Genomic DNA, 9,743 nt, shown 5'->3' with positions numbered 1-9,743 from the left:
CATGGATGATCTCAACAACTCATAAAACTAACAAGACAAATCTTTTCTCATATAGAAAGCACAACAACCATGGAAAACGAAAATGGTACCTTGCAAATATTCTTCCTGTTTATCACTGTCACACACAGTCGAATATCAAATTTTTCTGTTTGATAAATTCACTTTTCCTAATGTCGCAATTCCTCAAGATATCTAAAACAGACAGACGAAAACTACAATTTCATAATATCTCTATCATGAAAAGACAAAGTTCCAACTTTTTGATGCAATAAAAGAAATATAGACAATTGATGCCACAAGTTCATTCACGATATCTCAAATTGGAACTTTTGTTATCCGTCAGCTTCCTACTTGATTGAGAATACCGAAGGACTCTTTCAACCTCATGTCTGTCTTCTATAAGAACAAAAAAACCCAGAACGAGTTGCAAAATAAACTTGTATAATAACTTTATCAGAAACTATGTGTTCCTCTGTTCTACTCGAATAACCAACTACAATCAGGGAAGCTTCAATGGGTTCCCGAAAACCAGAGAATGAGAAAGTAACTAGAATACTGAATTCTTTCAAATCTTCCTTCCATTTTCGTTAAAGCATCCATCTCGACAGAGGCTTCTTCCTTAGCTAGGAACTATGGGCATTCCACATATGATTTCAAACAGCCAACTCCATGTGTAAACAAACAAATATATCTCGGCACAAGTTTATCTTTATGTGTCTTAAACAAGAGCTTCCCTTTCAAAGAGAAAAACCTAATGCTCTATAGAATATACACAATACAGTAAAAGTTCCATCGACTGATATAGTCATTCAAAGGAACAAGTTGAAGATGCTATCTTGAAGCCTTAGGGCGTACGAAATTAGTTTACACTCTTTGTATAAACTTGGAAGCACGACTTGGAATATAAAACGAGCATTCCAGCAAAAGAAGCGAGTACACATTACTATTCGTCAATCCATTCATCATTTTCAAGCCTTGTATTCTGCTAATAGAGAACAAACCACAGCACTAGAAACAATATCACGAAATAGCAAAGAAAGAAGTAAGAAGCCAAAAACCGAAAATTCAAATCGATATGAAATTTGCTCAATAGAAAGAGATGCACCTGATACAAAAAACGAACCAAAGATTCACATTCGTAGGAACATATAGGAGCCAACCAAGGATCTCCATGATATTTTATAGCCCTTTTAACATATCTGACAGATGTCATTTCATTTGTTCTTGTCTGTGATTGTTTCGAGCCTACATTTGAGGGCTCTCCCATGTAAGGATAACGAAACAGATTTTTTGAAGTCGTCGGAGCATTTTCTACAAGAGAAGACGTGGAAATGGAAGAATTTCCGAGGTTCAAGACTAGAAATAAACCTCTAAACTCCTTTAAAAACTCCTTTGGAAATCTCAAGTCTGACGAAGAACTACCAAAAGATAAATCATTTTGAAGTACTATTCCAATGCGACTAGATGGTCGCAACAGTTTCCAGGACTCAAAAAGAAGCTTGAGTGTTTCACCTTGAAAGTTTTTAAGATCCCTATAAATTCCTGAATAATAATGCTTCATTTTGTATTTCGAACTCATAATAGCTATCACATACCTTGGTGAAAAAATGGAAAGGCACAAAGTTCACCAGCATTCGAGAGCGAGTACAAAGACTGATCATAAGTTTCCGAGACATGAGCATATGCATTCCTTATGAGAACGAATAAGGAATCTTCTTCTTCAAAGCTACGACAATGAAAACTGTTTGATAAAGATTTCAACTGCAAGAGAAAGTGCGAATTTTTGAAAGCACCCAAGATCGCTGCCTTTCGAATGATGAAAGGAATCAGAGCACCATATAAGTCCTTGTAGCTACGGATAAAATCACTCCAATCTATTGCACAAGTTTCCTGAATGGTATTTGACCCTTCGAATGAGTTTTTTGTAAAGGACTGATCCGTGGAAACTTTGGAGTTGGCTGCATTGTAACTGAATTCAACATTCGATCCAATAAGGCGAATAGAGCTAGGAATGTTTAACCACACTTCGATAGGCATCCATGGAGTGGCCATAGCAAATATACAACAAGCAAGATAGATAAAGTCAACCAATACTTGTGACTCAGACCACTGTACACTGCAGAGGTGTAAAAATTCGATTATACCTCGAACGGTAAAGTTCCAAGCATCGTCAGAAGTGAAAAGTTTTAATTCTCTTTTGTCTGATGATAAATATCGCTCATCGTAAACTGTTTGACGATCTGTATTAACAAACAAAGGACGAATGTATGAAATTGCAACAGTCAATATACAAAATACGAATTTCGATGGCAGTGATCCTGAGCTTGTCATAAAAGATTCTTCACTCAGTGTATAAAAATTACAAAAAAGTTGCCAAAAGAATTCGCCGTATTTCCTAGCGAAATAAGCATCTCTACCGTCCAGAAAACATATGGCTTCTTTTCTTGGAATAAAGTAAACGAGATACATATATAAAAAGTATAAATTCAACCATCTTTCAAGTTTCAAACAATGCTGACTTGGCACTCCTCCAGAACCCTGCCTCGGGGATAGAAATTGTTTAAGCTCTAGAGCAGGGTGAAAGGCTCTACTTGGAACTGGGGAGTCTCCTTCCAAGACTGGCAAATCTTTCTTCCAAAAAGCACTTCAAAGAAAGAGCTCAGAACACAAGTAACTCTTACCAATTTTACTTACTTGGCAATCAAACAAAAAAGAAAATATTCTGTGGTATTCAACTCCAGTTCTTGGACAGCATTTTGTCGAAGTCGACCCTTGCAGAAAGATAGAAAAACCTCTTTGCCAACAATTGTATTTAACAAGCTACTTTGTGAGCTGACGGGAGAATGTTGTTCTTCAAGGGCTCTTTGTAGCCATAAAGGTAAGTTCGAAACAGGGAAATAAAAAGTGAAACTCGAGCTACATTTTTCTAAACAGAAAAAGAAGTTGCTTCTGGGTCCAAGAAGACGAAGAATGGTATTTCTATTGTTATCCAAAGTTTCAACTGAGTCTAGAATACTGTTTCGCAAGCCCATAAGGAAAACGTCAAAGTAGAGTTCGATCACTTACCCTGCTTGTTCATAACCAAAAACTTGACATAAAAATGAAGGAAGCAGTTCATAGAACGTCTGAAAATCTTCAAGTCCTTCAATAACAGCTTTGAAATAAGCATCCAAGTCTAACCAGTCTCCACTTTTCAAGGCTTTTTGAATAGCGTCCTTCAACGACTCTTTATTCACCATCACACATTGATGAGTAGTCGGATTGCCTTTCCAGATAGAACTACGATATGTTTTGGTTGCCTCAGAAGAGAAAGTTTGTCTAAATATTCTTTATCTTTCCTTGATAACTATAACTTATTGAGGAAGCCAAAAAGAAATCATTTTAGAAGACTTTTAAGAAGTCGTCTTTCTGTTCGGCAAAACTTGGTTTATGTTGTCGCCTCTGTGAACTCAGACTTTAAAAAAGACCGTGAGAGCACTGACAACAAGAATTTGAAGTTGGGTTTGAAACAGAGTCCTTTCCAGGAGGATATTGAGCGATGGCTTAGAAAGAGAAGATCAAAAGGTTTGTTGGGTTCTTTCACACAGGATGACTTTGGAAGAGCCACCAGCTTTTGCACTGCCCAAGAGTATAGGATGGGATCCCTATTCCAACACTTTTTGGAAATGGGAATTCCAGTTGAACTTTATGGTGATGTTATTCATGCGACATATCAGGATTTCGAACCAGTCGTTGATATTTTTGTGTTCCCATATGGTGCTGTGGTCACTTGGGGCCTTGACGAGGAATCCGAATCACTTGTATTGCAAACAGTCTGCAGTTTTGAAAGAACTCCTCTCTCTTCACCGGAAATGGATAGCTTTCGATATAATTTTGGTAGTCAATGGAAAATATCCCGTGATTGCATAACTCTGGTGGAAACGACGGGAGAAAGAGCAGTCTTAGAAAAACTAGCAGTTTCTCACGCCATGGCGCAATCAGTAAAACTTTCAGCTTTTGAAGATTCTGTTCAGAACACTATTGCTGCAACAAGGCACTTACCTGAGGAGTTGGCTCGCTATGGATCTATCAGTCAATCTAGAACAGAAATATCAAAGAACTTGGGTAGGTTAATTCTTGATCGACATCAAGTCTATCTGCATGCCGATGTATTGGATACTCCAGAATTCTTTTGGGAATACGAAGCCTTCGAACCTCTTTACAGGAGCGCTGAAAGATACTTGGAACTTCGACAGCGAGCTGAACTTTTGAACAAAAGAGTGGAAATAGTACGTGAGCTGTTCGATTTATTATCCCAGGAACTTCAGTTTAAACATAATAGCGACCTTGAAATCATTATCATTTGTCTAATCACATTCGAAATCATTATTTCGTTGTTGAAGGACCTTTTTCCAATATTTGTCAATGGTTCGTTGGTATTCCACCGTTCAGATGGCTTTCCAGTAACTGCCACAATTGCAGTTACTGTAGTGCTTACTGTACTTTTGGTTTGTGTTGTTATATACATATGGCAAGCATTTGTAAGGAAAATGCGAAGAAAACGAACTTTAGAGTTTCTAAAAGACGGTCTCCAAAATGATGGTTTGGAATGGAAAGATGAATAATAGTGAAGAATTGACTTGGTCATTCTAGATCGAATTGTTTAGTTTCGCAAGTACCTTTCTTGATAGAAACTTCTCTTTAGGACTTGCAACGTTGAAAGCTCAGAACAACTAATTGCTGAGTGCTTTTAAGTTTATCCGTAGAAAAAAAAGTATTTTATCATTTTTACGACAAATTTTGCCTTTCAACTCTTTGCAAAGCCAACTCTGTCCTACAACGAACTAGAAAATCGTCATCTGAACTTGCCATTTCTTTCAACTTTGCAACTGTAGTAACTCTATGATTTCTTTGTCTTGAATATTGCCTAAGAAGAGACTCGATGGATACAACAGCCGCATAGCGTACAGACCAGTCGGTTTGATAAAGAAAAGCTGATAAACTTTCGATAACAGAAAGCAACTCAGTTTCTCGGTAACGCAGTCTTCCTATAGCAATGATAGCTGCTCTTCGAACATTGGGAACTGTTCCTTGTGAAGCGTGATGTAAACAAACTTCTATGGTATCAGGAAATCCAAGCAAACCAAGGGCTTTCAATGCATATGCATTAACTGCGTAATTGAAAGCCCCTGTTGCTTTCACTAAGAATCCTTTGGATTCGATTCCAAAACCAACTACAGCTTCCATTGCAATTCTTGCTGCAACAGGGTTATTGAATCCAAGAATGTCTACAAGCACAGGCACTATTCTCTTATCCGTGTAACCAGCAAGTATCTTTGTTGTTTCAATAAGTTCTCTGGGAGTCTGAACTCCTTTCTGAAGAGTTTTTATTTGCTCCTGAATTTCTGGAGAGAAATCATTCAAGTCAACTAAAAATAGAAATTTTTACTGAAAAAGATCACTTGCACAGTAGTAACTTACGAGAGTAGTCTAAGCCACCGTTTATACCACTCATTCGGGGAGAAAGGAAAGGTTTAGTACGAGAACGACATTTCACAAGGAATAGAATATTCTTTTGAAGCTTGCTCACATGAACTGAAAAATTTTGTGCGTGACGAAGGCTAACACAACAGAAACTTTCACAAAACATATGTGTCCAATTACCCAAGTCGTTAATTGTTTAACTTGGAGATGCTTACGTTAGGTTTGTGGTCTAGTCTTGAGAAGGTTAGTTGTCTAAAGGGTTCTAATATAAAGAGGCCTCATTTTTGTATTTTTGACACAGGAACTGCAAGCTCTTTTGAAAGAAACAAAAGCAAAGCAGTCAAAGTTCCGTCAAGTTGTCGAAGAGTGTATTCAGAACGTTCATAGAGTAGAACAGTTGGAAGAAGACTTGGTTCTTCAAAGCGTTGTGTTTGTTCTGATCACAGTATGTCTACAAGAAACTTGAATACTAGTTGTTTACTCTCTTTAAGGGTCTTGAATCCAAGGAAAGCAAAGTAGTTACCTCTTCTTTATCTTCTGTAGAGTTTCTTCTTTCACATGGGACCTTTGATGATACCTATGGAGATCAGCTCCTGAACTTTTTAGAGACTCAGGTTAGTGGTTGATTTCCAGCTATTTGTTTTGCTCATATGTTTTTGTTGTTTCAGTTAGCGTCCCAAATAGAAAGCAAACACAAGTTGAAGTCACTTCAAGTTTTGATACTATTTTGTTCATACTGCGTGAAACAAAAGTATCCTGATTGTGATTATTTATTTCGTGGCCTTTCTATCCTATTGAAGTGTTTAAGGGATGAACTGTTGCAGCCAGAGTGGAAAGCTGCTACGGAAGCAGGTTTCCGACAAATAGTCTCTGAAGCTTTTGAAGTAGTTCGTTCGCAGGATTCGAATACATCTTTAAATGAGTTGACTCCATCCATGACCAGTGCTTATCTTCTGTTTCAAGATTTATGCCGCATGGTATCCAAGTCGACTGTTTCGAATAATCGACTTGCAGGTCACCCTCCGCGACGCTCATTAGTTTATCAGGTATTTGCATTATGATTTTATAAGTTGTTCTGTTTCAAACGATTGCAGATATTGATGGACTGCATTCGCTCTCCAGCGTTTATCGAGAATATAGTGTTCAAACAGTTACTCTTGGAAGTCTTTCCTCAAGTTTTGAGCGTTGAAAATTTGACAGAAATAGGAACTGTAAGTACAAAAATAGAAAGAAAGAGAGAGAGAGAGATTTTGTGATGAAGAGTCTTTACAATCAACTAGGACGACTTATCAAGCTTTTTGATGCTCTTCGTTGATTATCTTCAGCTCTATATCAAGATATTACCGGAGCAATGTGTAGGAACTTTTCATGAGCTGTTTCCCAGTATGTTTTCCTTCTCATGTCCTGAAGAGAAGATCAACGTCTTTCTTGGAGGAATGTTTGACTTGTTTCAAGTTTCAGATGATCAATCCATATTTTTAGTTTCATATATTTCAAGTTCCTCAAATATTTTAGATGCAGAAGTTTGGAGGACAAGTTGTTTGACCATTTTTAAAGATTTGTTTAGCTTCTTCACAAGACTTGTACCGAAAATACCGCAAAATGTTTTTTCTTCCAATGATTCTCGTATTGATGCGCAAGTGGAAGTTGTCAGAATTCTTCCAAATGTTATAGATACAAAATATCAGCGAGCATTCCTTATTTTAAAAATAATTCAGCGAACTCTTGAAAGCTTTTCTATTGCGAAGAATGAATGCAGGAATACTTTCAATGTATGGGAAACTATTGTTCGAACAATCCTTCCCATGATTCAAGAAATTCTGAGATACTACTCAAGACATCATCAGTCTTCATTGCTTCACTTTTGTTATATAGAAACATGGAGATGTATTATTGAGTCTTTGAAAAACATGCAAATGTACGCGGAACTCAATGAACTTTTGAAGTATATTTGTGGAGTATTGAGAGAAGATTTATTGCCTCTGAAGGTTGTAATTGACCAATGAGTTGCATTTATGAACGCTTATATGTATTATAGGACCATTGGAATACATATCCAGTTCTAGTACGGAAACATATCTCAAGTCTTCTTCCATTAATTATGGATGTGGTAAAATGTTTTGTGTTTCTAAAGAATTCGGATGAAAACAACTCTTCTTTGTCCGACTTTTTCTCGCTTGTGTTTCTGTTGGACTTTTTATCGAGTCAGGATAATGTTGAAGGTACTTACTTTTTATTTATTGCTGTTAGAATCCTTGTTTATGTGTTGTTTTCTCTAGATTCTCGCAAATTATCTTCTGACTTGAACGATTTCTTTGGAGAGTTGTTGAGGAATTCCTCAGCGCAGCAAACTCGTTTGATAGTATCGCAATGCTTTCATGAGATATACCGAGAGTGCACAACTTATACTGAGTTATCACTTAAGAAAAAGCCCCGAATGGATCAAATATTTCTTCAGCGTCTTTTATGGTTGGGAGAATGTTTAGAAAGAGTGGATACGTCTCTGAAGAAGTTTTTATTATCGACTTGCGCCGAATTTGCTGGTAATTTGATGACAGATAATTCAGTTCCTGATGAAGTTCAAATAACGGGCGTAAATATTATCGTCAAAGTTATCCATCTCATGATTGCAGATGCCGACATTGATGCTTATTTTCATTGCACTGATCCATTCTTGTTAGAATTATTTCGCTCTATGATTGTTTTGGAGAATATTGTTGTGTTTGATCGCGTTTTACAAGCCATCACAGACATTCTGCAGAGTTATTCACATATTCTGGATTCTGTGCACTCCTGGAACACTCTTTTGGAGATGTTGTACGAGATTCCAATGAAGGAAGATTTCCAACTTATAATCTTTCGCCTAATCACTATATTATCGAAAGATTTTATATCATGTATGCCCTATGACACGGAATGCTTGCATTTGTGGTCAAAGATTTTGTGTCGTTGTATTCAAAGTTTGAAGGACTTGAATTTATCTTTGACTTGCCTAGGATATATATGGAATACTATTGACTCTGTTTCAAGACATTGGAGAGAAACTGAGATTGATAAAAGCAAGTTGGTCTACGACACGCGACAACTTGAGTTGTATTATAGTCACCTTGCTTCAATCATGACTGAAATTTGCGTTCTTACCCGAGATGGACGTCCTGAAATAAGGAATTCAACTTTACGAATGATTATTGATGTGGTAAAGGTTGCAGCAAGTAAACAATTTCCAGGCTTTTGGAAGCAGGTCTGTCAAACTTTTCTGATTCCTACTTGTTATTTTTTGTTTGAAGATAACCATAATGAATATTCAGAATCAAGTAAGCTTGATACAAATATAAGAATTCACCACAGCAGAAATACGATGGAAAAGCAGTGGGATGAGAGTAGAATCATTTTTCTAGAAGGCATAGTGAAACTTTTTTATCAATTCTGGGGTAGTTTTGTTCTTGATGAAGAGGACATAATTGAATTCTGGTCCCAAGTTGTACAGTTTGTTTTGCGCTGTTTAAACAATCCAAGGACAGAGCTCTGCAAGGCTGGAGTGGATATGATGATGTCTGTCTTTGACTGCTTTTGTGACCAAGGTTTGTGTTTTCTTTATGAATATCCATATAGGATAGCTCAAGAAATCATGTCTCTTTTCAGAAGCGATTGTTCAAGATGTTATAAATGGACAGGAAAGAAGTTTAGAAATCATGTTTTGGGAGCGTTTTTGGAAAATTATCGAGCAATACATTCCACGAAATGATAAATATGAAATAGACGAAGCCAATGTGCCTTCGTTTCTAACATTGATGAATGGATTGAAGAACTTATTGAGGAATTCGAGACATTCATTCGTGCCTTTCCAAGCAAAGATATTATTTGACATGGTGATGTATCCGACTTGTTCTCTCAATGGTTTAAAGAATGAAGAGCTTTTTATTTCAGCCATAGATTTTTTTCGTGAAGCGAGTTTTGATAATGAAAGTGACTGCTGGAATGTACTCTTCGAGGAATTACTAAACCTCTGTCGGCATTGTCTGGAGACCAGAATGGACCATTTTGAATATTCTACAAAGGTGCGACTTTCTTTAGAAGCAATTGAAAATACATTTCAAAAGGATTCCATTCCTGTGAAACCGCGAGTATTGTACATCGGAGCATTTGTAGAATTGTTATTGCCTTGTATTGAACAATATTCTTTCGAGGATCTATCGAAGAGCGCATTGGCATTGGATAGTTTGAAGGCCCTTGTTGTTGTTGTCAAGTCTTGTGTTTTGAAGGACTTTTCTTTCAAGGAC

At 37.0% G+C, this 9,743-nt stretch overlaps 4 protein-coding genes across 5 annotated transcripts; 2 read left to right on the top strand and 2 right to left on the bottom strand.

The window, feature by feature from the left end:
* Positions 1 to 285: 285 nt before the first annotated feature.
* Gasu_61980 (hypothetical protein) lies at positions 286 to 3,263 on the bottom strand. 2 transcript variants are annotated; one of them, XM_005702622.1, is made up of 4 exons: positions 3,067 to 3,263; positions 2,695 to 3,015; positions 1,596 to 2,644; positions 286 to 1,542 (listed from the first exon to the last, which is right to left on the bottom strand). In XM_005702622.1, exons 1-4 carry the CDS (start codon positions 3,237 to 3,239, stop codon positions 986 to 988), a joined length of 2,100 nt encoding a protein of 699 aa, XP_005702679.1. In that variant the 5' UTR covers positions 3,240 to 3,263; the 3' UTR covers positions 286 to 985. The 2 variants fall into 2 exon arrangements, with proteins under 2 accessions (XP_005702679.1, XP_005702678.1); XM_005702621.1 differs by having other exon boundaries at positions 435 to 1,542.
* Positions 3,264 to 3,273: 10 nt separating this feature from the next.
* Positions 3,274 to 4,668, top strand: Gasu_61970 (uncharacterized protein). Its single transcript, XM_005702620.1, has 2 exons — positions 3,274 to 3,312; positions 3,362 to 4,668. The coding sequence occupies exons 1-2, from the start codon at positions 3,287 to 3,289 to the stop codon at positions 4,602 to 4,604; spliced, it is 1,269 nt and encodes a 422-aa protein (XP_005702677.1). The 5' UTR covers positions 3,274 to 3,286; the 3' UTR covers positions 4,605 to 4,668.
* A 51-nt stretch (positions 4,669 to 4,719) lies between these two features.
* On the bottom strand, positions 4,720 to 5,513 carry Gasu_61960 (phycocyanobilin lyase beta subunit (CpcF)). Its single transcript, XM_005702619.1, has 2 exons — positions 5,461 to 5,513; positions 4,720 to 5,408 (listed from the first exon to the last, which is right to left on the bottom strand). Exons 1-2 carry the CDS (start codon positions 5,492 to 5,494, stop codon positions 4,768 to 4,770), a joined length of 675 nt encoding a protein of 224 aa, XP_005702676.1. The 5' UTR covers positions 5,495 to 5,513; the 3' UTR covers positions 4,720 to 4,767.
* A 40-nt stretch (positions 5,514 to 5,553) lies between these two features.
* Positions 5,554 to 9,742, top strand: Gasu_61950 (uncharacterized protein; the record flags this gene model as incomplete). Its single annotated transcript, XM_005702618.1, has 8 exons — positions 5,554 to 5,706; positions 5,765 to 5,908; positions 5,955 to 6,077; positions 6,132 to 6,509; positions 6,558 to 6,674; positions 6,744 to 7,454; positions 7,502 to 9,044; positions 9,106 to 9,742. Coding segments are annotated over exons 1-8 (3,689 nt in total), but the record flags the coding sequence as incomplete, so codon positions are not given.
* Position 9,743: the final 1 nt, after the last annotated feature.

Source organism: Galdieria sulphuraria (genome assembly GCF_000341285.1).
Source record: "Galdieria sulphuraria unplaced genomic scaffold scaf_108, whole genome shotgun sequence".
Classification (NCBI taxonomy): Eukaryota; Rhodophyta; class Bangiophyceae; order Galdieriales; family Galdieriaceae; genus Galdieria; species Galdieria sulphuraria.
The sequence above is the reverse complement of the archived record's forward strand: the minus strand, read 5'-3'. Positions and strand labels throughout refer to the sequence as shown.

Excerpts from the sequence above, each read along its gene's own strand:
- Gasu_61980 (XM_005702622.1), bottom strand. The coding sequence starts at position 3,239 with ATGGTGAATAAAGAGTCGTTGAAGGACGCTATTCAAAAAGCCTTGAAA. Across the intron at positions 3,016-3,066 it reads TTTGGTTATGAACAAGCAGG|TATTCTAGACTCAGTTGAAA; the intron begins GTAAGTGATCGA and ends CTTGCGAAACAG. Across the intron at positions 2,645-2,694 it reads CTTTTTTGTTTGATTGCCAA|TGCTTTTTGGAAGAAAGATT; the intron begins GTAAGTAAAATT and ends CTTTCTTTGAAG.
- Gasu_61970 (XM_005702620.1), top strand. The coding sequence starts at position 3,287 with ATGTTTTGGTTGCCTCAGAAGAGAAA. Across the intron at positions 3,313-3,361 it reads TGGTTGCCTCAGAAGAGAAA|GAAGCCAAAAAGAAATCATT; the intron begins GTTTGTCTAAAT and ends TAACTTATTGAG.
- Gasu_61960 (XM_005702619.1), bottom strand. The coding sequence starts at position 5,494 with ATGAGTGGTATAAACGGTGGCTTAGACTACTCTC. Across the intron at positions 5,409-5,460 it reads CGGTGGCTTAGACTACTCTC|TTGACTTGAATGATTTCTCT; the intron begins GTAAGTTACTAC and ends TTCTATTTTTAG.